The sequence below is a fragment of the Camelus ferus genome, chromosome 17, assembly GCF_009834535.1.
Source record: "Camelus ferus isolate YT-003-E chromosome 17, BCGSAC_Cfer_1.0, whole genome shotgun sequence".
Taxonomy (NCBI): domain Eukaryota; kingdom Metazoa; phylum Chordata; class Mammalia; order Artiodactyla; family Camelidae; genus Camelus; species Camelus ferus.
This window is the reverse complement of record NC_045712.1, coordinates 29,943,207-29,966,186: the sequence shown is the minus strand read 5'-3', so window position 1 is coordinate 29,966,186 and position 22,980 is coordinate 29,943,207. Positions and strand designations below refer to the sequence as shown.

The 22,980-nt window shown below is 59.0% G+C and overlaps 2 protein-coding genes and 1 long non-coding RNA gene across 3 annotated transcripts; 2 read left to right on the top strand and 1 right to left on the bottom strand.

Annotated features, from left to right (window-relative positions):
* The first annotated feature begins 165 nt into the window (after positions 1-165).
* Positions 166-22,792, top strand: RAB43 (RAB43, member RAS oncogene family). Its single transcript, XM_032458768.1, has 3 exons — positions 166-503; positions 17,035-17,218; positions 19,353-22,792. The coding sequence occupies exons 1-3, from the start codon at positions 306-308 to the stop codon at positions 19,601-19,603; spliced, it is 633 nt and encodes a 210-aa protein (XP_032314659.1). The 5' UTR covers positions 166-305; the 3' UTR covers positions 19,604-22,792.
* On the top strand, positions 8,262-11,661 carry LOC116657189. The gene is made up of 2 exons (XR_004312212.1): positions 8,262-10,678; positions 10,809-11,661. It is a non-coding gene; the product is annotated as an uncharacterized LOC116657189 (long non-coding RNA).
* Positions 11,859-12,999, bottom strand: LOC116657188. The gene is made up of 2 exons (XM_032458767.1): positions 12,163-12,999; positions 11,859-11,921 (listed from the first exon to the last, which is right to left on the bottom strand). The coding sequence occupies exons 1-2, from the start codon at positions 12,787-12,789 to the stop codon at positions 11,901-11,903; spliced, it is 648 nt and encodes a 215-aa protein (XP_032314658.1). The 5' UTR covers positions 12,790-12,999; the 3' UTR covers positions 11,859-11,900.
* Positions 22,793-22,980: the final 188 nt, after the last annotated feature.

The window sequence follows — 22,980 nt, the reverse complement described above, 5'->3', positions numbered from 1 at the left end:
AGTCTGATCGGAGGGCAGGTCTGAGGCCGGAGTCCGGCTGGGGGCGGCCCCGGGGCGGCGCCCAGCCCGGGCCTGCGGGCCGCACTGGCCTGGCGCGGAGCGGAGGGCCGGGCCGGGCGAGTCCGGGGCGGAGCCGCGGCCGCGGGGCCCGGGCCGGCGGGCGGGCCGGGGCGGGGCGGCCGGCGGGCGGTGGCGCCCTTTCTCCAGGTGTTGCGGCGCTTCCACGTCGCCAGGCGGCCCGCGGCTTGCGCGAGCCGAGGCCGCCCCAGCGTCCGGAGCGCCGGCGCTCGGGCTCCCGCGCGGCCATGGCAGGGCCGGGCCCGGGGGACCCGGACGAGCAGTACGATTTCCTGTTCAAGCTGGTGCTGGTGGGCGACGCTAGCGTGGGCAAGACGTGCGTGGTGCAGCGCTTCAAGACCGGCACCTTCTCGGAGCGCCAGGGCAGCACCATCGGCGTGGACTTCACCATGAAGACGCTGGAGATCCAGGGCCAGCGGGTCAAGGTGGGAGGCCGGGCCTGGGGCCGCCGTGCAGCCGGGCCCCAGGCACGACGGTTCGGCCAGGGCCCTGGAGGGTCTTCCCGGCGGGGGCAGGGTCCGCGGCGAGCGCCCCGACTGCTCGGGGGCGGCTGGCGGCCCCTCTGGCTCCCTCCCCTTCCTCCTGTCCGAGCAGGCCTGGCCTCGGCGTCGGGGCCGGCTTCGGTGTGCAGAGCCCCCGCCTCAGGGCGCGTGGCTGCGTGACGGAGGGAGTGCAGAGGTGGAGGCCCTGCCCTCCTGAGCTACGTACACCCCTGGGGGACTTTTCTCCAAAATAGCTTCTCCAGTGCCAGGCGGCTGGGCGCCTCGGGTGCGGGCACAGCGGGGCGCCTGGCCGGCCTGCCCCTGCCCCACCGCGGTGGGAGCTCCCAGCTCGGCCCTCGGGTGGGGACCCCAGGCAGAAGACGACACCCCCCACGACTAGGAGGGACCAGGAAGTAGTTGCTTCTAGGACCGGAGGGCCAAAACTTTTTGTCAGAATTTCCGGCCTGGCCACGCCTCCCTGCAGTCTCTTTGTGGACCTGGTGGTGGAACTTTACTCGTCTAGGGCCGGCCTGGGTCCCCTCCCCCAGCTGCAGCTCGGGAGGAACTGAAAACTTCACAGATACCGGAAGGTGGGGGAGAGGACCGAGCTTTGGCAATGGCTCTGAACAGACACAGCAGGATGTCTTTGCCACAGTGTCCTGGCAATGGTTCGAGAACTAATATTTGTGATTAATGAATCGGTTTCTTAACCTGGCGTTGGCCCTCCCTAATAGAGTCAGAGACCATTGTTCTTGCTCAGTAGCTTTACTTAACCTCGCTGCACGGAAATCCTTTCCGTTCTTTCATGGATTTGCGTGTACACGCGCTCCGGGACAGCTCTAAGAGCCCCGGGCAGGCGCCAGGCAGGGTGCGGGTTGCCTCCTGTCATCTCCGTGTTTTCTAGTTGAGCCAGAGTGGTTGGAGTCCCTTGAGCCCGCATGCTGGGATGCTCAGCCTTCCTGGGCTGCGGTGGGCCTGTTCACGGTGGCCTTTCTCCAGAATACTCAGCTCTTTGTTTCTGCAAAATTGGGATAATTTCTGGGTGTTGCCTCCCTCCTGCCCCACCATGGAGAAGAAGTAAGCCAACAGTCGGTATGCGACCACAGTGCGTCTAGAGTTGATGTGACGGGGCAGCAGAAACTCCCTGCCCAAAGGGAGTTCTTTCTTTTTAAATATTCTTTTGGGTTTCTGTGTGTTTTTGGTCTCCTTAGGATAGGAAAAAAGAATAAGGTGTGGCCAGCAGCGTTGAGTCATTATTCGGGACCACCCTTTAGAGCAGGTGGTGAGGGAAGGGCTGTGGGATGGGTGGAGTGTGTCCACAGATGCGTTTGTGCCCCTGAGAGAATGCCAGCCGCCACGGGGAAGTGGCCTGTGGACGGACAGGCATAAACAAGCTGGCGCCCTCTCCTCCTCCCCTTCCCCCGGTGCTGGCGGTGGTCAAGGAGGGGGTAGGGTGTTCCTGTTTACCTGGCGAGATAACGACCTGTGCTGAGCCTGGGGTGTACCGTGTGCCCGGCGCAGGTTATGCAATGCTGGGCAGGCAGTGATTGCTTTTCTTCTGGTCACCTCCAGATCGCTCTTCTTGTGAGGCAGTGGGGGGACTGGGGCCAGGAGAGTAGTGGAGGCAGGGTAGACTCCTAAGGGTTACTCCGGCCGCCCCCTGGGGAGTTTGTTGAGTGCCAGCTGTTTGACAGATGTGTTCTTGTGATGAATCCCATTTCACACAGGACAGGTGTCCCCGGGCACAGAGCTGGGAACTGAGACGCAGGGGATTTTTCTTCCAGTTTTTCCAACTCAGCGGCATTGGGGGGTCTTTCCCCCACACCAGGTGGCTTCTTGCAATCTGATGATTAGGAGTGGGAAAGCCTGTGGCGGTTACTTACCTCATCATTTTGCAGCGGGAGAAACCTGAAGCCAGCGAATTAAAGCTGGGTGGGTGTGGGGGGACAGTCTCTCCAGCCCTGGGTTCTGGGCCATCCTGACTCAGCAGAAGCCGATCGTTCTTCCCCACCCATAAAATACCTCCGGGGTGTCTTCCAGCAACTTTTTTTTTTTTTAAATCAAGTTTATTGAAGTTTGACTTACACACAGTAAACGTTACTCATCTCAAGTGTACAGTTCTGGGAATTTTGACGATCGTGTACAGCCCTGTAACCACCACCACATTCAGGGTATAGATGACTCCCATCGACCCAGAAAGCTCCTTGTGTCCCTTTGTGCCAGTGCCCTCCCTTGGCAACTGCTGCTCTGTTTTCTGTCCCTACAGTTTTAGCAGCGAGATTTGAACTGGACCCTTTGATGAGCCAGACTTCATGGCTGCCATTTCTGCAGAAAGCAGTCCACATCAGGGATTTAGTTTAAAGCCTTTCCAGGCCTGTCTGGGGTCCAGCAAGTACCCGGCATGGGCTTCTAAGTCTCCTCCCTGTGCTGCTGGTGCCTGTTAGTTCTTGCTCGCCAAGTGGCCTTCCAGCCCCTCTGAGCCCGGGCTGGGGTGCTGCGGGCTGTGGGGGGCAGGCCTGGAGGCCACGGGGCCTTAACTAGCTTCTCACCTGGTTGAGCAATACTAGTGCTTTTACCTAGTTTTACACTGAAGTTCCACTTGTTTTTATTTGACTGAGGAGTTCTGCTGCCAAAAAATAAAAAGTTTAAAAATCCCTGACCTAATTAAATCAACTTTATTTTTATAGTCACTTCCTTTTTTGCAGTCAGACATCCAGACCCCTTACCTGAAGAGAAGGGCCCCTGCCTGCCTCACCCACTCCATCTCCCTGCCTCTGCCCCATACTCACGACTCTCCAGCCTCACCAGCCCTTTCTGTCCTTCAAACATGCCTGCCCCAGGCCTTTTGCATCTGCTGCCCTGCCTGTCACACACGCTTCGCCCCCAGATACCTGTGTAACAGCTGCTTTGTCAATCAGCTCCTCCTGCCCAGGCCACCTCTTCAGAGAGAGGCCTCCCCTGACCTCCCAGCCTTCCATCCCATTACAGGGTAAGTTCAGGGGTAAGTTCATGGCAGTTCCCAGGACTTGGCGTTCCCTTGTTTGTGGGTCTTCCCCATATAGTGTTGGCTCCTCGAAAGTGCGGGGTTGCAGTCTGCCTCAAGTTCCTGTGAATCCCCCATCTACAACAGTGGTGAACACATGGTGCTCACTCCATGTCTGTTAATGGATTTTTATTTACAGGGAGGAAGTGGAGGCCAAAATAAGGGAAGGGACCAGCACGCCCAAAGCCACACACAAGTCAGTGGCAAAACCAGAATTTTTTTTTTAATTTGAGTGAATGTTTTTATTGAAGTAGACATCAGTTACAATGTGTCAATTTCTGGTGTACAGCACAGTGTCCCAGTCATGCAGATACATACATACATTCGTTTTCATATAAAACCAGGCTTTGAACCCAGGGTCTGCCTGGCTCTTAGGTCCAGTGCTCATTTATACACTTGACTACCCTCCTGAGTCCCTCTCAGCTGGCAATGATGACCCTGAGATTCTGCAGGTTAATGAATCTAGGGAAAATGCAATTTGACCACTGCGGTTTGAGAGCAGCGTGTGGACTTGGGCATTTTGATAGGTTTTCAGTAACGAGGGTTGAAACCCCAAGGACTTTAAGGGTGCTTGTCAGCTGACAGGACGCCCGGCCAGCCCCAGCTGGCTCCTGCAGCTGCCCTGCCTGCTAGGAGGACTCTGTCCGGGGCGGGGGGCCCCCAGGCCCTGCTCCACGTGCACCCACCGTGCCTGCCACCGTGCAGACCAAGCTTCGAGAGCAGATCTAGAAGCTGCTGGTCGCTCTGGACATGCTCAAAATAGTTGAAAATTCCCTTTGCATGTTTTTGGATCGTTCATCCTCAGGACTCAGAGTTTCAAACTTTCAAAGACATAAAAAGACGTACAGTAAAAAGAACAAAGAACAACTTCCCTTTTGGTCCCCCTGTAAGAAAAGGCAGTCAGTGCGCCTCCTCCTCATCTGTCCTGGAAGAGCTGCTGTGGCTGGAACCGAGGAGTCACAGGTACAAGCGGATATTTTATTATTGCTGTTGTGAGCATTCTCCCCCCAGGTCAGACAGATTATTTCCCAATCCGCCCCTCCCCACCCCTCACTCCTCCCTGCCTCCCGGTCCCCCAGGAAATCTCAGCCGGTTCTAAATCCTGAAAGCGTCCCGAGCAAGCACCTCTCCTGCTCTTATCTGGGGCGACAAAAGGCCTGTTATGTAAATTGGTCTGTGCACCGCGCAGAGCCACGTCCCAGGCCGGCCTTGGACAGTTGCGCCCCTTTATTCAGCCTCTGTCAGGTTCACGGTCCCCGTGCTGGGGAGGCTGCCAGGGCGCTCCCTCACAGAGGCCCAGTCCTGCCCTCGGGCCTGGGCCTCCGCAGTTCCGGACCTTCGCCTCGGGCTTCCCTGGGCTCCACGGGTCTCCGTGTCCTGTAGCGGCTCCTGGCGCCTCTGACAGAGGGGCAGGGCCAGGGTGGAAGGAGACTTTGGCTTCTTTAAGTTTGCAGCCTCAGTGCTTTCAACCAGGGGTCTGGCTTTGCTCAGGGGCTTTTCCTATTTGGAGAAAATTGGTTGGACTTTTCCAGATTTGATCAGAAACAGCAGAAGGAAGGTTAGATAAGTTCTGGGTCATGCTGGTTGTCTCAAGAAATCTGTCCTTGGTGCCCGTGACAGCCATCCGTACTGCAAAATGAGCCTCACCTCCCGAGGTCTCTGACGGTCTTGGGGCAGCACTCGTGGTGGAAAGGCAGTGGGAAGAGGGCCCGTGTGAGAGCCCTGGGCACCAGGGCCAGGTCTGGGCTCTGCCTGCTGGGGCCGTGGGTGCGTGACCTCACGGCTTCTTACCTGCTTCACCTGTAATCCCTGGGCTTTGAGGCCCCAGCCCACAGCGGACCCTCAGCAGGCGGGAACTGATGTTGACTTGGGTCCCTGGAGAGAGTGGGGGGCCTGGGGTCTCAGGAAACGTCTCTTCTCAGCCCGGCTGACCCCGTGCAAGTTACTGCCCCGGTCTGCTGCCCGTGTGGTGCATCGGGGTCACAGCGGGGGGGCAGCGTCGCTCAGGGTCTCTCCCTGCCTCCTTTCCGTGTTTTTGTCCCATGTTTGCTTTACCTCCTACTGGCCCCCGTGTAGTTCCGGGCCTGTCGCAGGGCCTTGCTGAGACCTGATGCCACATGGGTTTCTTTGGAGGCTTTGCACGTGGCAATCACAGAGTTTGGCAGTACCGGGCGGCCCTCCCGCCCTGTGTCCTCATCTTCTCAGTTTTTGCCCCATTCTCCCCATGCACTCTCTGCCTGGTCCTCCCAGCCGCCCTGTGAGGGACCCCGTTTCACAGAGGGGAAAATGAAGCCCCAGGTGTGGCAGGTCTGAGCCGGAACCCTGCCTTCCCGCCCCTGGTCTGGTGCATTTTCCTCATCGCCGCGTCTCCCCCTCTGTCATCACCAACACACACGCATGTGCTCACACACACATGCGCGGAGCGGTTTGGGACCAGTTTAAAATCTAGGCTGTCAACTCGCACTTGACATTCTTTTACATTTTGATTAACAGTATTATAGTAACACCGTAACGCCATGTGCTTTTGAAACAAATCCTTATTAATTCAGATTAATTGGGAGAAGTGCATATGGCCAGTGTGAACAGAAGAAAAGCCTGCCTTCTAGAATGGCCTACAAGCGCCGTTTTACTGGGCAGCGACACAGCCAAGCCAGTGCCGTCAGAGAGGGTCCTCCCTCGCCCATTCTGGGGAGCTGGTGAGTCAGGACCGGGGGTCGTTCACAGCGCCTGACTGAGCTCCAGACTGTCCGCCCTTCATGCTTGGCCTGCTTGGCCTTGCAGGCCTGCCTCTCCTGGGCCAGGAAGAGGCCAGCTAGCCCTCGCCCAGGCGCGTGAGTTTCCACGTAGGCTCGGGAACAATTGACAGGACACCTTCCTGAGTCTGGACTCTGACCGGAAAGTGATGTGACTGATTCCTAAAAAGTAACGCCTTAGAACTTAAATGTGGTAATCGGAGCTGTCCCTCTCGGAGTGGTCTCCTTGAGAAATTGTATACGTGTGTCCCAGAGGTTTTATCGGCAGTGACAGCCCCTGCTCAGAATCCACAGAACCTGCAGCTCTGCCTTTGGCAGGTCCTTCAGGGTGGATTGGACAAATCTGAAGGTCAGAGTGGACCTGGAACTTGACACGATGTTAGGAGGCCTTTGGTCCCAGATGAGGTCAGACCATAAAACTGAAGTCTTGGCTCACGTTGGGCCAGGGACCTTGCCCGAGGACCCGAGGACAATCACCGTGTGTGGGGGACAAGGGTCACCCTGATTTGAGAGGCCTGCAGAGGTGGCCTCCAGCTCACAGCAGACGGTCGGTGGGTCCTTCTCGGTCCTTGCATCAGTTTCCTTGGCTGCCACGTGGGGTCCCATCATTCCCTGAAGAAAGTTCCTATAGTGTCAAGCCAGGTTCTCTCCACCCCTGCCTTTTTTATGCCTGAGAAGTATAAAAAAGTATAAAAATCAGATCTTTTTAAAATTAAAAACATTCTGTTTACACTTTGCAGTGGAACAGTTTGGTTTAACACGTTTTTTATTCTTGGGTTTTAGGTCTGTAGTGGGAACACAAATAGGGGCGACTTCAGGATGAAAAGGTGGATCACAGTAAATTTCAGTTCATTAGCTGTGAATCGCAACGTCTGCCGTGTTTGCATTATAGACGAGCTACACAGGGAGAAGTCAACTTTATTATTGGAATCAGAAGGCAGATACCTCAGTGTAAACTCTTTGGGTTTTCTTCTCTAGAATAAGCTCTTGACCACTATTGGCTGAATGGACAAGCAATTGAAGGCGGGGACCTGTGTGCGCAGGAAGGGGGTCAGTGGGTCTGGAAGCTCTGCTTGAAGAGGGGGGTCCGTGCCGTGGGGGACTCGGGGGAGATGGGTGTGGGGCGCAGGGGTCCCTGCCACTGGGAAGGAGGGGTGGTGGGTGGAGGGCCGCAGCGTGCTAGGATGCTGGGGCAGTGTGCTCTGTGTGTGCGTGTGGGCATCAGCATTTTGTTTCCATAAATTGGCATTTCCTGACCATCCTGTCTAAACTAGTGCTCTGTGAGGTTTCTTTTTAAAAAAAATCTTGATCAAGATATAATTCATACCCCATAAACTCCCCCATTTAAAGTGTATAATTCATTGTGGTCTTTTTCGTTTTTGTTTCGTATACTCACCAATTTGAGGACATTTTCATCACCAGAGGGGAGCCTGGCCCCCGTGAGCAGTCACCCCCATCCCACCCTCCCCAGAGCATCTCTGCGGAGCTGCCTGTTCCGGACACGCGTGTACGTGGAACCGCATGATCACGGGAGTCCCTGTGCGAGGCTTCTGAGGTCTGAGTTACTTTTCCTCGGGGGTGGGGGTGGGGGAAGGTAACTAGGCTTCTTGATTTGTTCATTTACTTTCAGAGGCAGTGCTGGGGATCGAACCCGGGACCCCGGGCTCGCCTCTACCACTTGAGCTGCTCCCCCGGCCCCGGGTCTGCGTCACTTCTCACCCTTCCTGGGGCTGCGCAGTTTCTCCTTCCTAGCACTCCCCCCACCCCTCACGGTCACACTCTGCCTGGTTCCCAGGCCCCGAGGGCGCGTGGGCTCTGCTGGTGACTGCCCCCAGCCCTGCGCTCCCGGCGTCCTGGCAGGGCCGGGGGCCCTCTGCCCCAGGGAGGCCGTATTTCCCTTCTCCCTCTCCGAGCTCCCTGTGAAGAGCCTGTACCTGAAGCCCTAGGGAGCTGGCTCTCGTTGCTTCGATTCACCCCTTCTTGTCATTCTCCCTGTTCCCTGGGGGTGGCGCGGGGCGGGAGCTGGCGCGCGTGGGCCTGCCCTCCAGGCCCTCAGCCCGCCCCTCCCTCCGTGTGGCGGCCGGGCTCCGTCCCCAGCTCGCTGACGGGCTTGTCAGCCGCACCTGTCCTGATGCTCGTTTCGTCCTTTGCTTTTTGACAGTTACAGGTTTCGTTCTGGTTCTTTCGCATCGGTGATACTTTCATTCTCAGGATGCTCTTAATACTTTCATTTTCCCCAACTTGTTCCCGTGACAAAGTTCAAACATACAGAAAAGTTGAAAGGATAACACGGGGAGCCCCTGCATACTCTGCCTGGACCCAACAGCTGTTCGTGTTTTGCCTCATCTTTCTGTGTGTGTGAGAGAAATTTTTAATTTGGGAGTAAGTTGCAGGTACTTCATCCCTGGAGACCCCAACATACAACTTAAATTTTTTTTTAATTTATTTTATCTTTTTGGGGGGAAGGGAGGTAATTAGATTTATTAGATTTTTCATCTATTTAATGCTAGGCACGTGCTCTGCCACTGAGCTGTATCCTCCCCCACACGACATGCAGCTTTTAAGATAAGCGCGGTACCCGATTGTACCCGAGCCAACTGGTGTCTCTGTGAGACCGTCTCCTGTGTAGTCCATTCTTCAGTTTTCCCAGCTTCCTCCAAAATGCCTTTTATAGTGCTTCCCCCTTGGGCCAGAGTCCCCAGCGATGCCTCACTTTCTTTTGGATGACTGAGTTTTTGCGCTGCTTTCTGGGTTTACCCCCTGCTTCCCTCCTGGTGTCTTTCCCCTTGTCCCCCCGCCCCCCCCCCCCCCAGTATTTCCTGTAAGCTGGAGGTGGAGTTCAGAGCCTTTGGGCGAGACAACTCACGGGCCCTGTTTGCGGCCCCGCTGCCCGTGGCAGGTGCGCGTGGTGCAGGCGCCCTGCCGGCGGTGAGGCCAAGTTTGAGCTCCACTCGTATTTACTGTTAAAGATTCATTTTTGCTGTTAACTTTATTTCTTAGACAGTCATTTAAGAGCCACGGCCTTTAGCTGGCCTTTTCTGTCTGTTGCAAGTTAAGTGACACAAAGAGGGAAAAACACATAAAACTTAGCAGGTGCCCTCTTGAGCTGAATCATGGTTGTTGGCAGAGTTTACCGTCTGACACCTGGGACAGAAGCTGCAGGTGCGAGTTCAGGGTGTGTTCCGTGAGGTCCTCCTCTCTCCCATGCGCTCTTCTGAGCACCGACAGGAAATGCACACACAGACGGACATCCCTGTGCTTCGGGAGCACACGTCTGGTGGAGGGACAGGTGTGCAAACAGCTAAGTAGCCCCAGTGCCGTCTGTGCCACCGCTGCAGGGACTGAGCTGCCGAACCAGGAACTGGGTCACGTGGCCTGACCAGCATACATGTGTACACCGTGGCAACAGCAGGCCGGATATTTGGACCTGGGACTGTCCCCACCCTGCAGGGCCCTGCCGGTGCCGGATGCTATGCTGTCTCTGGCTGTGCGCTGGGCGCCCAGGGCACAGACGAGGTGCCGTCCTCTCCCCGAGTCACAGAGGCCGTGGGCTTCGAGCTGGGCCCGAAGGGTGACAGCTTCTCAGGGAGGAAAGACAGGGGTGCTGCTGCAAGGCTGTGCTTCTGTGCAGCCTTGGGAGTGGGCGAGGAGCCTGGCTGGAGGTGGGGGAGATGGGGCTGGACAGGGCGTGGGGCTCACCTTCCAGACGTGCTAGGCGGTGTGTCTACCAGTGGAGGAGGGTCAGCTTTGCCTGATGTTGGCCAGGGGCCCAGCCACAGTGCCTAGTCCAGGGCACAAGGATCAGGCCCAGGGGACCCAGTGTGGCCGCCTCCATCAGTCCAAGGAGCCTGGCCTGTGTGTCCCCAGAAGCCACCTCCCTGGGGGTCACAGGCTACTGCCCCCCGGGAGCAGACCCTTGGCCTGGCAGGGCAGGTGCCTGCCATCCTCTCTGCGTGTTGCTGCCCCCATGTTCCGCACGTGCGCGGTGGGGCTGTGAGCGGGGAAGAGGCCATGGGGGGCGAGGGTGGCCTGGGGTCCTTGTGCAGCAAGAAGGGCCTGGCAAGCTGGCGGCCCTGGGCTGGCGACCGAGGCAGGACTCACCAGTGGAGCCTGGGCCTTTCTCCTTGTATTGCCTCCTGCCAGGACTTGAGGAAAGGCTGGCTGGTTTCTGCAGGGGGTGTAAGTCATCAAGGAAGTTTCATGAGAAAAACAAGGCCCGCGGTCTGTGGAGAGCTGTGTGCCCAGCAAAGGGCACTGGGCTTTGGCGTCGGACCAAGCCCTCCTGCACGGCTTCCCGTGGCCCGAGAGCCCTCCTGCAAAAGGTAGGAAGACTCTCGGGCCAGGCTGCCTGGGGTGGCGTGCACCGAGACGGGCGCCCCGGCAGAGCCCGCCCAGAGTGTCTCCAAGCACGCCTACCACCTTCACTGCCCTGTGCCCCGACTGGCCCTGCAGGATGGCCTGGTCACCGCTGTCCCCTAGATGCTGGAGAGGAAACACAGACGCCAGGAAGCCACCTGAGCTGCCGGGTAACAAGGGACAGAGAAGCAGCCTCTGAGCCCGGGATCCTGAGCAGCCGTGTTTTCTCTCGGTCTGTGGCCTGCTTCTGAGTCCAGGCCGAGCTCTTCCCCGAAAACCAAGGCAGGAGAAGTGACAGTGCCTGGCCAGGGAGTGGCTGCAGACCCCCTCCTGGCCCAGACGCCCCACATCCCGAGACGCGGTGAGCAGCAGCCCAGGGGATCGTATTCATGTCCATCTGACCGGTTTCTGGAGTTTTGTCCTGAGAACTGATGTTTCCGCGGTCTCTTTCTGCTCTGAAGAAGCAAGGAAAGTCCCACCACCTTCGTCGGCACCTGGGAGAAAGTCTGTTCAAATAAAGCCTCTGCTGTTTCTGTCGGGAGTGACGGAGCTGAACACAGGTTCCAGGAACTGCGCCGCCAATGGTGCAGTTTGTTTTATTTCTTTATTAGGTTTATTCAGCCTTCCCACTGGGGCACGTGGGAACACTGCACCGGAATCCCTGGAAAGCAGCTCTCCCCCACCGGCCTCGTCGCCCCACAACCGGCCCGACCGCCAGGACCTGCCTGCAGAAGGCTTCCTTCCTTGTCGGGCACCTGCTCTGCGCCAGGTTGCTTGTGGCACAGAGGACTGCCGTTCGGCCTGTCCCCACCAAAGCCCGCTCTCCGTGGCGACAGGCCAGCTTGCGGGCCAGAGCCCCACCTCCTGCACAGCCCTGGGCCGGTTCCCCCGAGGCCTGCTCGGTGGTGATTTGCGGGGTGGTTTTTTGAATTTGCTTCAGGCAGGATGTCCTGTCTGCCGTCTTGCTTCACTTTATGTTCCCTGCCTGGCCTCTAGGGCACCGAGTTTGGGACAGCTGACATATCTGGTGTGTGCTGCTGCAGAGGCTGAAGTAAAGGGCTGTGGACCATGACAGAAAGCAGACTGAGTCCGCATGGCACTGAGGCCCAGGCTCCTGTGTTGGTGGAGGCCACTGACCAGGTGACCTTGAACTGGGGTCCTGAAGTTTAGGTAGGAGTTCGCCAGAGGTCAAGATGAACGCAGTCCTTCCTAGAAAAGGAGATAATGACAAAATGATAATTCCCCCCCATGGGTGCAGAGACCAGAGGGACAGTGTGAACTGGGAGTTGCTAGGTGTGGCGCTCAGAAGAGAGAGCAGCCTCATCCTCGTCTTGAGACGGCGCTTCCCGGCTGTGGCAGCCATCTGTGGGCCCGAGCCCGCCCGCCCGCCACTAAGGGAAAGATGGACCGGAAACCCAGAGCTCTTGCTGCCTTGAAATCCCCACCTCACCTGTTTGAAAGCCACCTGACTGACCCCTGCTGAGCTGGAGAGAGGCCGCCCCAGGAGCCCTTCTCCATCCTGACTGGGCCTCCCTTCCACTCTCTGTGCCCTGAGATGCTTCTGGACCTCACTCTGGGTATCAGCAGCCCGGACAATTTCCCCCAAGTCATCTGGCTGGAAGGTCGGACGGAGAAGCTGGCGGTGTGCCCGCCAGTGGGAGGGGGCATCAGGTGGGGAGGGCTCAGGTGTGATTCGCAGTACAAAGTCCCTGTTGTGCAGGCAGAGGGCCTCTGGTGGGTGGGGAAGGCGGCAGGGTCGGGTGGTGGTTTCAACTTGGCAGGTGTTCTCCGTAGTTGAAGGCGGTAGTTCAGGGCCAAGTGTGTACACTGGGGAGTGAAGCACTGCCCGAGGCTTGTCACGATGCCAAGTACCCCCCCCCCGGTTGGCTTTCCTGAGCCAGGGCCTGGGGTCTGAGCTGCTAGAGAGAGGGCAGGCGGGGCAGGCGGGGCAGGCGGGTGCTCGTCCACCAGTGGACTGTGTCTTTATCCAGCACCTTCTGCATGCCAGGTGCCGTGTGAGGGGGTGGGCGTGGGCAGAAAGCTCGCCAGACACAGCCTCTGCCCTCCGGAAACCCATGTAGGGGAGGGAGAGTAAACATTTAAGATGTTTGGCAGGGGTGGGGGGAAGGTGCAGCTCAGTGGTGGAGTGTGCTTAGCATGCACGAGGCGCTGGGTTCAATCCCCAGCACCTCCATCAAAAAAACTAAATAAATAAATAAACCTAATTACCCACCCCACTCACACCAAAAAAAAATTTTTAACTTGCAAAATCAGTAAGACAGCTCAAAACAAAAGTTTAAAAACAGACGGAATAAAGACGTGCACATGTCAGGTCGGCGCGGAGCGCGCTGTAGGAGCGTGCTGGGGTGAGGGGTCGGGACGGCCGCCTTTTAGCGGGGCTGAGATTTGAATTTGGTTGGAATGTAGGGAGGTGACCATCTGGGAGGAGGATGCTTCAGGCAGGGGTCCTGATGAGGCCTCGGGTACTCAGAGCGGCCAGGAGGCAGCCACGCTGGGTGGGTGACAGCAGAGAGCCGGTCCCCTGGTAGGATCTGAGGGGCTCAGGGGACGCGCTTGGAGATGGAGAGCAGAGGGGCCGCAGGATCTCAGCCATGTTCTGGTGGCTCCACTTTGGGTGCTGTGGGGAGAGTGGACCAGGCACCGGGCCGAAACCCGGGCAGGTTGAGGGCAGGGAGCCCGGGGTGTGGCTTGGTGGAGTGGTGATGACGGTGGAGCTGGTGACGCGTGTGACGGGGAGGCAGACGGACAGACAGACAGATGGTCCTGGGCTCTGCACGATGCTGGATGCCTTCCTTGGCCCGTCGCTGCGCCTTCCGAGCACACCTCTCTCCTCTGTGATGCTGTGCTCTGGGCCCTGCAGGGCTCCGCGCCGGCTCCTAGACAGCCCGGCCCGCGTTCCCCGGCAGCCAGTTCAGGACGGCCTGTCTGCTCCTCAGGCCCTCGTGTAGCTAAGGTGGCAGGTCAGCCTCATTGCCCTTCTCCCCCAGCCCCCCGGGGCCCTGCCGAGGGACCAGCCTGGGGCTTCAGTCGGGAAAGCAGCCCCCGCCCCCCGGCCTGGCTCCTCCCGTCTCTCGCAACACGGAGGCCGTTAGCGACCAGGGCAGGACGCCATCCCCGCCCCCCAGCCCCGCCGGCAGCGTGTGCTTCACAGACGGCGGCAGTCAGAGCACGGCCAGGCTGGCCTGGGCTCCCAGGGGCAGCCTGAGTGAAACAGAGATGGAGGAAGGGCCAAGGAGGCTGTGTCCCCGCAGGGCAGGCTGACCCGTGGGCTGGTGAGCCCCTGTGCTCGTGGTTCCCGACAGGCCTCCCGGGCGGAATCGGAGAGGCCCCCAGGCAGGCGGGGGGGCTGTTCCTGCGTGAGGCTGGGCCCTGTGGGGAAGGCTGCGGTGCAAGGTGTGGCTAAGATGTGCGAAGTGGGACGCAAGGGCGTCTGGCACACGTCTCCCTGCGTCAGACGACCTCCTGGAGCCTCCCGCTGCAGTGGAAACCAACTCCACGCTCCCTCCGGGAGAGCCCACCTGCCCCAGCGCCCGCCGCCTCCGGCAGCGCCTCCTCGGGCTGGTGCTCCGCCCTTTCTGCCTCCACTGCGGGGGCTGCGTCCCGCCTCTGGGCTGCCACCCTCGGAGGCCCCCATCCCGGGGAGCCTCTCCCATGGCCTTTGTTGTTCCCAGAATGCTCTCACCCTCCTCTGCAAGGGTCCTCTTGGCTTCTTCATGTCTGCCTCCGTTTCATGGGAAAGTGAGCTCTGTTTCTGTTTCACTCCCTGCAGCATCTCCAGATCCCCACCCGGGGCTTAACATGGCGGGAGCTCAGTGCGGACTGAGTGAGCAGGTGCGCGGCCCTGCACACGGCCCAGTGCGTTTCTCTTCGGGCACCTTGTATATTGTACTTCGCAGTAAAACTCCTCTGCGTGCACTAACCCCAACGCGATGACCGCTCAGGAGCACTGTTAAGTGTGCACGTCTACCCAGCCCTCCCTGTGCCGGGAGCTGGGTGCCGGGTGTGTCATCTGACCCTCACAGCATCTTTTTTTAACAGACGAAAACCTGAATTAAGTTTTAGAGCAGGGCCAGCACGCTGGTGAGTGACAGGACTGGCCTGGACCGCAGGCCTGACGGCCCCGAGCGCTGACTCTGCCCTGGCGTTGGGGGAGCCAGGCGAGAGTGTCACCAGGCATGGAAGGACCTGCTTTCCAGAAGTACCTCCTGCGTCGCTGCCCAGATTTCACCGTCGGTTGGCCTAGATGCCGTTGCCTGTAGCTGTTTTGTTGGGTTTTAACTTGTTGTAAATTTTTATCGGTTATGCCTGAAGATGATTATAGAGTCGTTAGGGTCAACGAGGCACAGAAGGCCTCCTGGACCCCACCCCCGCCATCCCCTCCCTCACATGTCCCCAGTTACAGGCATGACCTGTTGACTTCTTACTTTGGAAGATGAGGATTTGACTAATTCTCAGCTCTCCCCAGCCCTCACCTCTCTCTCTCCCTCTCCCTCTCCCTCTCTCTCTCTCTCTCTCTCTCTCTCTCTCTCTCTCTCACACACACACACTCTCTCTCTCTCTGCGTCCTCCCAGGAGAGCTGCAGAGCAGATCCCCTTCAGCTCTGTTCTCAAAACACATCCCGGGTTTGCTCACTTCTCCCTGCCTTCACCGGTCCAGCCGCCATCTTCTCCCTGGTTACTGGCCATAACCTCCTAACCGGTCTCCCCATGGCTCAAAACCCCCCTGGCTCCCCACCTGCACTGAGTGGAAGCCAGGTTCTTGCCTGGTCTGCAGGGCCCTGTGTGATGTGCCCCCTGGACACCTCCCTGTCCCTTACTTCCGTCTCCCCCTTCCCTCTGCTCCAAGCACACTGGTCTTCCTCTTGCTTCCTGCACATGTCTCTGCTGCCTCAGGGCCTTTGCACTTGCTCTTCTCGCTCCGTGGAATGCTCATCTCCTGGGCATCTGCACAGTTCGCTGACCTTTTTCAGATCTTTACCCAACAGTTAGAGGTCTCCCTGTCTAAAATTTCATTCCTCACTGCATACGTCATAGCTTCTGCCCTTGTTTTTTTCCATCTTATCACTAACATACTTATTATTTTATTACTTATTTTATAATAAATATTTATATTCAATATTTCTATGTAAATAAGTATGTATCCTTATTACCTACTATTATCTTACAAAGCTCCAGTCTCCTACACTAGACTGGAAGCTTGAGCACAGGAATTTGCATCTGTTTTCCTGGCCCTGGTGTCTCTGGGCCCTAGAATGTACAGCAGGTGTCCAGTGAGTACTTGTTGAAATGGCTGAGTAAACACATCCGCACCAGTAGGAGCTGAGCTGCTCGCGGCCGCGCCGCGGGGCCTGCTGCCGTCGTCCCTCGCTGCCCTGCTCACCAGGTGTTCCTGGCAGTAGTGAGCATCTGGGTTTTTGCTTGGGCGTATTTACCACTAATGCACCTCCAGTCTCGCCACTCGTTGGTGTAGCTCTGCTTTGCATCTGACACTTTGTGTAACTTTCCTCTCAGTATGTTGCTTCTTCTCAGTCCCATCTTCCTGAAGAAGTCTCTCCCAGAGCGTTCTTGATTTCTGTCTTAGTGTTTTGTGTGGTTAGAGGGATATTCTGTAAGAATTGAGTCTTTTGAAGTTTATCGAAGGACCATGGCCAGAGGCAGGCCACACACGGGCTCCTCCCTCGTCCAGGCGGACCTGGCAGCGGTACTAATGGTGCTTGTTAAAGTGAAGACAAGGGCGGGGTGAGGCCAGGCTGGACCAGCTGAGTAACACTGCCCGTTGCTCTGCCCGTTGCCCCTGGGCCCTCACCACCAGGTGAGCACCGTCCCGGGTGTCACTGAGGAGAGCCCGAGAGCTGGGGGGGCCTCCCTGCAGCCCAGAGAGCGGAGGCACGGACGTGCACGCAGCCAGCATCACCGGGCCCCGGGGGCCAGTTCACCGCCAGCCATGTCCCCAGCAGGGAGTGTGTTCAGGGGAGAGAGGACGCGGGGCCGCGCGCACTTCCTGCCGCAGTGCAGAATCCACCCCCCACCCAGGGTCTCAGGAGGCAGAGGCAGCGGCAGGGCTTCTCGCCTCCCCTTTGCTCCACCTGTCCTGCTCAGATTGGCCACTGAGTTGCTTCCTAAGGGCTCAGAGGCCTCCCTGGCTCTGTCCACCTCCTGGCCCTCCTGCGTGGCTCCTGCCAGGGTGCGGGGCTGTGGCCCGCCCAGCGGGAGGAGCGCTTGGGGGGTGGGTCTCGGGGCTGGGCCCCCGTTCCCCAAGCTCGGCGGCACCTCCAGGCTCACGGGGCCCCTGTCCCTTTAGCTGCAGATCTGGGACACGGCCGGCCAGGAGCGCTTCCGCACCATCACCCAGAGCTACTACCGCAGCGCCAATGGGGCCATCCTGGCCTACGACATCACCAAGAAGAGCTCCTTCCTGTCGGTGCCGCACTGGATCGAGGACGTGAGGAAGTACGCGGGCTCCAACATCGTGCAGCTGCTGATCGGTGAGCTGGGCCGCTTGGCCATCTGTCTGAGTCCCTCCTTTTGAAGCAAAGTGCAGGCCAGAGCACAAAAGGGGCTGGGGTTGCCTAGACAGCAGCGGAGCCAGGACCTGAACCGTGATCTTGCAAATTCGGACCCTGCTCATCACTTATAAAGTGACAGTCAGAGCTGGGATGTGGGGACGGGGGACAGGAAGCAGTGCTGGCTTTGCAGTTACCACGGTTACCACAGGCCGCACAGCGGTCCAGGCGGGTTAAGTCTTCACGTGTGTTCTCATAACCCCGCCTATTCCTCGTTTGTTGGGGGCCGAGGCTGAGAGGCTCAAAAAAGTGAAGCCGTTTACACCAGTCCACACAGCCTGTGAGCAAGGAAGTGTGGACTCTGAGTTCAGTTCTGCTGATCGTAATTCAGTCACTTGCTCCGTGCACCACACCGCAGAGCAGGGCTTCCCCAGGGCCGCGAGCCCCGAATCACCCTGCAGGCTTGGCACAGCCGGGGTCCGGGCACCCCCCCCCCCACAGTGTCTGGCCTGGGGGGTCTGGGCGGGGCCCGCAAATGTGCACTTCTAACAAGTTCACCGGTGACAGGGTCACCCCGCTGTGAGCTCCGCGGCTGCAGGGGATGCTGTGACCATCATTTACCTTTACCTCCTGCATGCACTTCCCGGACATGGACTCAAGACACTTTGCACCATGTGTGTGGCCCCTGGGTCCTTGTCCCCACAGTCAGGCTCACTCTTCTAAGACGAGCTTGTGCAGTGGGGCCTGGGCTGGGATGTGGGTGCACTCGGCAGGGCTGGGCACCCCGGACAGGAAGGGAGCTCTCCCTACCTGGCTTCACATTTCCCTTTTCACCCAGGACTTTGAAAACAAAACATTTGATTATAGAGCGTTTTATACAAATACAAAATAAGGAATGGTACTATGAGCCCCAGATCCAGCAGACGCAGCAGCGCCTGTCCCCTTCCATCTCAGCCCCGTTTTGAGGCAAGTCCCTACCCCAGACGATTTCCCCTGCAGAGGTTCCAGCGTGAATCTATAAAAGATGTACACACTTAAAGGACAGATGACAACGGTACCATTTTCACAGCTAAAAGGCACCGCCGTCCCCGAGTGTGACCAGATGGCTGAAGGCTGCTCAGCGTCTGCACAGCTCACAGACCTCACACGTGCTTTCTTCTTTCTTCAGTTTGTTGAAATTAGGATCCAAATAAGTTCCACACATTGAAATCGGAAGACATTTTAGGTCTTTATAGACGCTTATCTATTTTCTTTCCTTTTTTTGCTGTTCTCCCTATAGTCACATTAGAAAAGTCACACAGTTAGAGACTTAAAAAATTCTTGTAGAAATTAGGCCAGGGAGCAGGTGACCAGATTATTTAGAACGTAACGAACCACCCCTGTCTCATAGGACAGGCAGAGGTGTGCCGTCAGGGGCAGCTGGAGTCTGTGCTCTTAGCGTCAGGAAAACAAAGTAATCAAGCACAGTCTTGCCGAGAATTTAAAGATTTCAAAGGAAAGCAGGAGAGACTAAACTTCAGGTGTGACAGCAAAAACAGGAGCGAGGCCAGACGGCTTTACTGTCACCACTTACGGAGTGCCTGCTGGGTGCCGGCTCACGTTCACTGCCTCACTCAACCCCCTGCTCTGCTGAAGGTGGCGTCATAGACAGGACACTGAGGCTCAGAGATGGAGTGAATTACCCAAGGGTCACACAGCAGGTGACAGGAAGCTGGCGCCTCTACCCAGGCCTTCTTGCTGCTCTAAGGGTGTTCTTTTCAACAAACCCTACTGCTTCTGTGTCTTAGAAGAGGTGGTTTTAATTTTCCCTCTTAATGGGGGCACTGGGGATTGAGCCCAGGACCTCGTGCATGCCAAGCACATGCTCTGCCACTGAGCTGTGCCCGCCACCCTTCTCTGCTGCTTCGACTTCTTAGGAAGAAGCAATAAAATAGACAAGCCTTTGGCAAAGGTTGAAAAAAAAGAGAGAGAAAGATAAGAAGCAGGACTGAAGGACGGGGTAAGAGCACTAAGATGAAGGTGGGTGGATTCCCGCCCGGCTGCTTGTACTGGGAGCTGCCGGGAGGGCGGGCCGTCGGGCTCCACGGGCCTCACCCTGCCCCTGGCTTCCCTGCAGGGAACAAGTCGGACCTGAGCGAGCTCCGGGAGGTCCCGCTGGCCGAGGCGCAGAGCCTGGCTGAGCACTATGACATCCTGTGCGCCATCGAGACGTCGGCCAAGGACTCGAGCAACGTGGAGGAGGCCTTCGTGAGGGTGGCCACAGAGCTAGTCATGAGACACGGGGGCCCTCTGCTCAGTGAGAAGGGCACCGACCACATCCAGCTGGACAGCAAGGACGTCGGGGAGAGCTGGGGCTGCGGGTGCTGACCGGGGTGCAGGGCGGGCAGGCAGGGGCCGCCCCACCTCCTCCTCCCTCTGGCCTGCCAGCCCAGCCCCCCAGCGCCGGCCCCACCTGGCACCAGCCGGCCGGAGTCTGGAACCCTCCACCCCGTGGCCTGATGCTTGATGGGGACACTGTCCTCCAGGAAGGAGCGGGGTTCCTCCCCCAGGAGGCCTCTCACACTGGGTAGGGTGTGGGGCCTGTCCTGCCGGCCAGCAGCTGCCCCGCTGTTGGCTTTGCATCCTGGGACTGGCCCGAGCCTGCCGGTGTGGACCGGAGCGTGTCTCCCCTGCTCCCCGTGTCCTAGTTCTGACCCTCTCACACCTGAGCTGCTGCAGGGGGTTGCTTTCCAGCAACGTGGCTGCGCCTGGGTTCTCCCAGGCCATCCCGGGGCCTCTGGGTGTACCACGGGGCGGAGCAACTGCACGGCAGACTCAGGTCCTGAGCTCGGCCCCTGGGAGCCCTAACTCCTTCCAGACGTGGGGCCTCCTTCCTTTCTTCACTGCCAGCTCTAAGCTCACAGGTGCCCTGGGGCCCGGCTCCTGCCTTAATTTAGCAAGACCTCCATCTTCACAGTTTTCCCGGGTACGCGTGTGGGGTCATGCCACTCAGGCTGCAAAACCGGCTGACTCTTAAGCGCTGCCTCTCAGAAGCTTGAGGGTGGTGGGAATGAGATGGGAATGTGGACATTTAAGGGAGAGTCAAATCTGTCACCCCCGAGGCCCAGGTCTGAGAAGGACCCCCAGGGCCCCTGTCCCACCCCATGTGAAGAAATCCCTCCTGCCGCGTTCAGAGCGCCAGCTCCCCCAGCGCTCCTAGTCTCGCTTAGAGAACCTCCCAGACAGAAGAGGTGAGGCCCTGGCATCTCACCCCTGTGGGCCCACCGCCCTCAGTGGCCTCTCTGTGCACTGGGTGCTGAGGTTGGAGGGCAAGGGACTTGAATTACTGGGGTTCAGATCGCAGGGATCAGGCTGAGGGAGCAGGTGATCTTCCCAAGCCAACCCCAGCCTCTCCTGTCAGCCCAGTCCAGCCCCTCAGCGCCCCCCCCCCCAGGGTGGGGCCCAGGAAGTACCTGCCCTCAGAGCCGGGAGGCGGCAGCACAGCTGCAGCTCAGGCTTCCCGCGCCTTCCACCCCAGCCCCTGGTCCCAGGTAGGCCTGGCCCCCAAGCCGGAAGCCAGACCTTGTATAGCAGCCCCGGGGGGTGGGGCTGGGTGGGGCTGTGCAGGGCTACGACAGCTGAGCCTCGTTCTGGAGGGGAAGGAGCTCCGGAGGAGCTGGGGTCTGTGCAGAGGGGTGGGAATGGGAGCAGAAAGGCCGCCTGGCTTCCCTCCTCCGAGGCCTTGCTGATGGGAGGGGCCCAGCTGCTGGCAGGTGGGGCTGGTGTCTTCCAGCCCCTCCCCTGTGGGACCCGGGCTCCAGCTGCACAGTAGGAAGTGCCTGCACTGGGGTTCCCCAGAGGGGCGCCTCTCCAGGCCAAGGGCAGAGGTCCTCCAGCCCCTCCACCTCCCTGCTAGGGGCTGATGTTGAGCTGGGCATCCAGTCCAGGCCCCAGCTGGAGGACAAGTCTCAAAGATGTCACCTGCTGTTCTGGGGGGTGTGTACCCCCAGTTCCAGCCACTGCTGCTGGGCATGGCCCTCAGCTGCCTCTCGGGGCTCAGGGAAGGAGGGAGCCCCGGCTGCCGGAAGGGTCCCCGGTGCCCACGGGCACAGGAACAGGCAGCTAGCCGCTGCCAGGGGCTCATCTGCCAGCTTGGGCTGTGAGCCGTCCTCCTCCTGCGCCCCAGACTGGAGGCCTGAACCCTGCACAGGCTTGGCTTACAAGGGGAGGTGGCCTCACGGTGGCTGCTTGGCTCACCCAGAACCAGGAAACAGCACTTAACTCCCCCGCGTTCACAGTCCCAGGATGTCAGAGAGCTGCGCCCGGTGGGTCTCCTGCCCCCCGCCATCCTCACACGGAGCAGCCTCACTCCAGGGGGCTAACCGAGAACTCAGGGGTCACTCCAGGGTCCCCGCTTTGCCTCCCCACCCTCCCACCGTGCCCCGTCCCCTCACCTGGACACCTCACTGACCCCCGTGGCCTGGGCTTCCAGACCCCAGTGCCCCACTGCTGCTGTCAGAGTGGCAGCTGTGGAAGGTCCCTCCCCGCCCTGACACCCCCAGGGGGCCCCAGTGTCCTCGGATACTGCCCATCAACCAGGTGTCCAGGGCCCCCACAGCTCCTCCGGCTTCTCCCCAGCTCCCGCTTGCCCCCAGGAGGACTCCCTCTCCAGGGGGACGCCTCCCTGCCCTCCTCCTACAGGTGACCAGCTGGACACCTCTGAGAACTGGCCCCAGCTAGCCCCTCACTCGCTGTCCTCTCCGGCAAGAATGAGTTCCTTCCTCGCCCCTCAACCTGCGAGGTCCTGAGGTCCCCGTCCTGGGCTGAAGCCGTTTCCTGCAGAGAGGCACCCGGGGCCTCCAGGTCAGACGCAAGTGCCAGCGCTCAGAGCCCGCCCTGGGCGGGCCAGTGGGTGCCCGGCCAGGCGGGGCTTCACGACCTCTCTGGGCCTCAGCCCTCCATCAAATGGGGACCCGGGCATGGGAAAGAGAAAACAGGGAACTTCTGAAGACAGAACGCAGCCCCGCCCAGGGCCTCTGGGCGAGAGAGCAGCTTAATCTCTCCCTTTGTTTATAAGTCACCCAAGAGCTGGAGCCGGTGGGGTCAGGGTCCAGGGTGCAGGGCGCAGCGGGAAGGAAGGAGGGCCGCGGAGTGTCCCAGCCACCACGGAGGAGGGCGGGCTGTGGCCTGGGATGAAGGGAATCAGACAGAGGAGGAGGGACAGGGAGCCCGACTCAGAGCCAGAAAGGGGGGGTCCCTGTCCCAGAAGGGGGCTGACCCCGGGACACAGGCCCCGCAGGCGTGGAGCTGGAGGAGCTCCCAATTCATATTGAATTCAGTTACTTCTCCCCGGGAGGCCTCCGGGCTTGGGCCTCGGGGACCCAGCGCTGCACTGTGTTGGGGGGGGGGGAGGGCCGCAGCCCAAGGATGCGTTTGGGAATCTTTCACATTGCCTATTTATGAAAATATAAATCTTTATATCAAATCTATTTTTTAAAACATGGAAAAGTTGCTTTTATGCAGACTTAGCAGAGCCAGAGTACACATTCCTAAACCATTAAACATGTCCACAGCGAGCCAACGGTGCTCAGACTGGTTCTCTCACCTTGGAGCCCAGAGCTGGCCCAGGTGGCCACATCCCCACCGCCGGCCCACCTGCCTGGCTGGCCTCCCACAGGTCTCCAGGCCAGCGCTCTGTCCATCTGCTTCCCGGAGCCCTGTGAAGACCGCTCTCTGCCCCAGACCAGCGTGGGACCCCTGGGTGG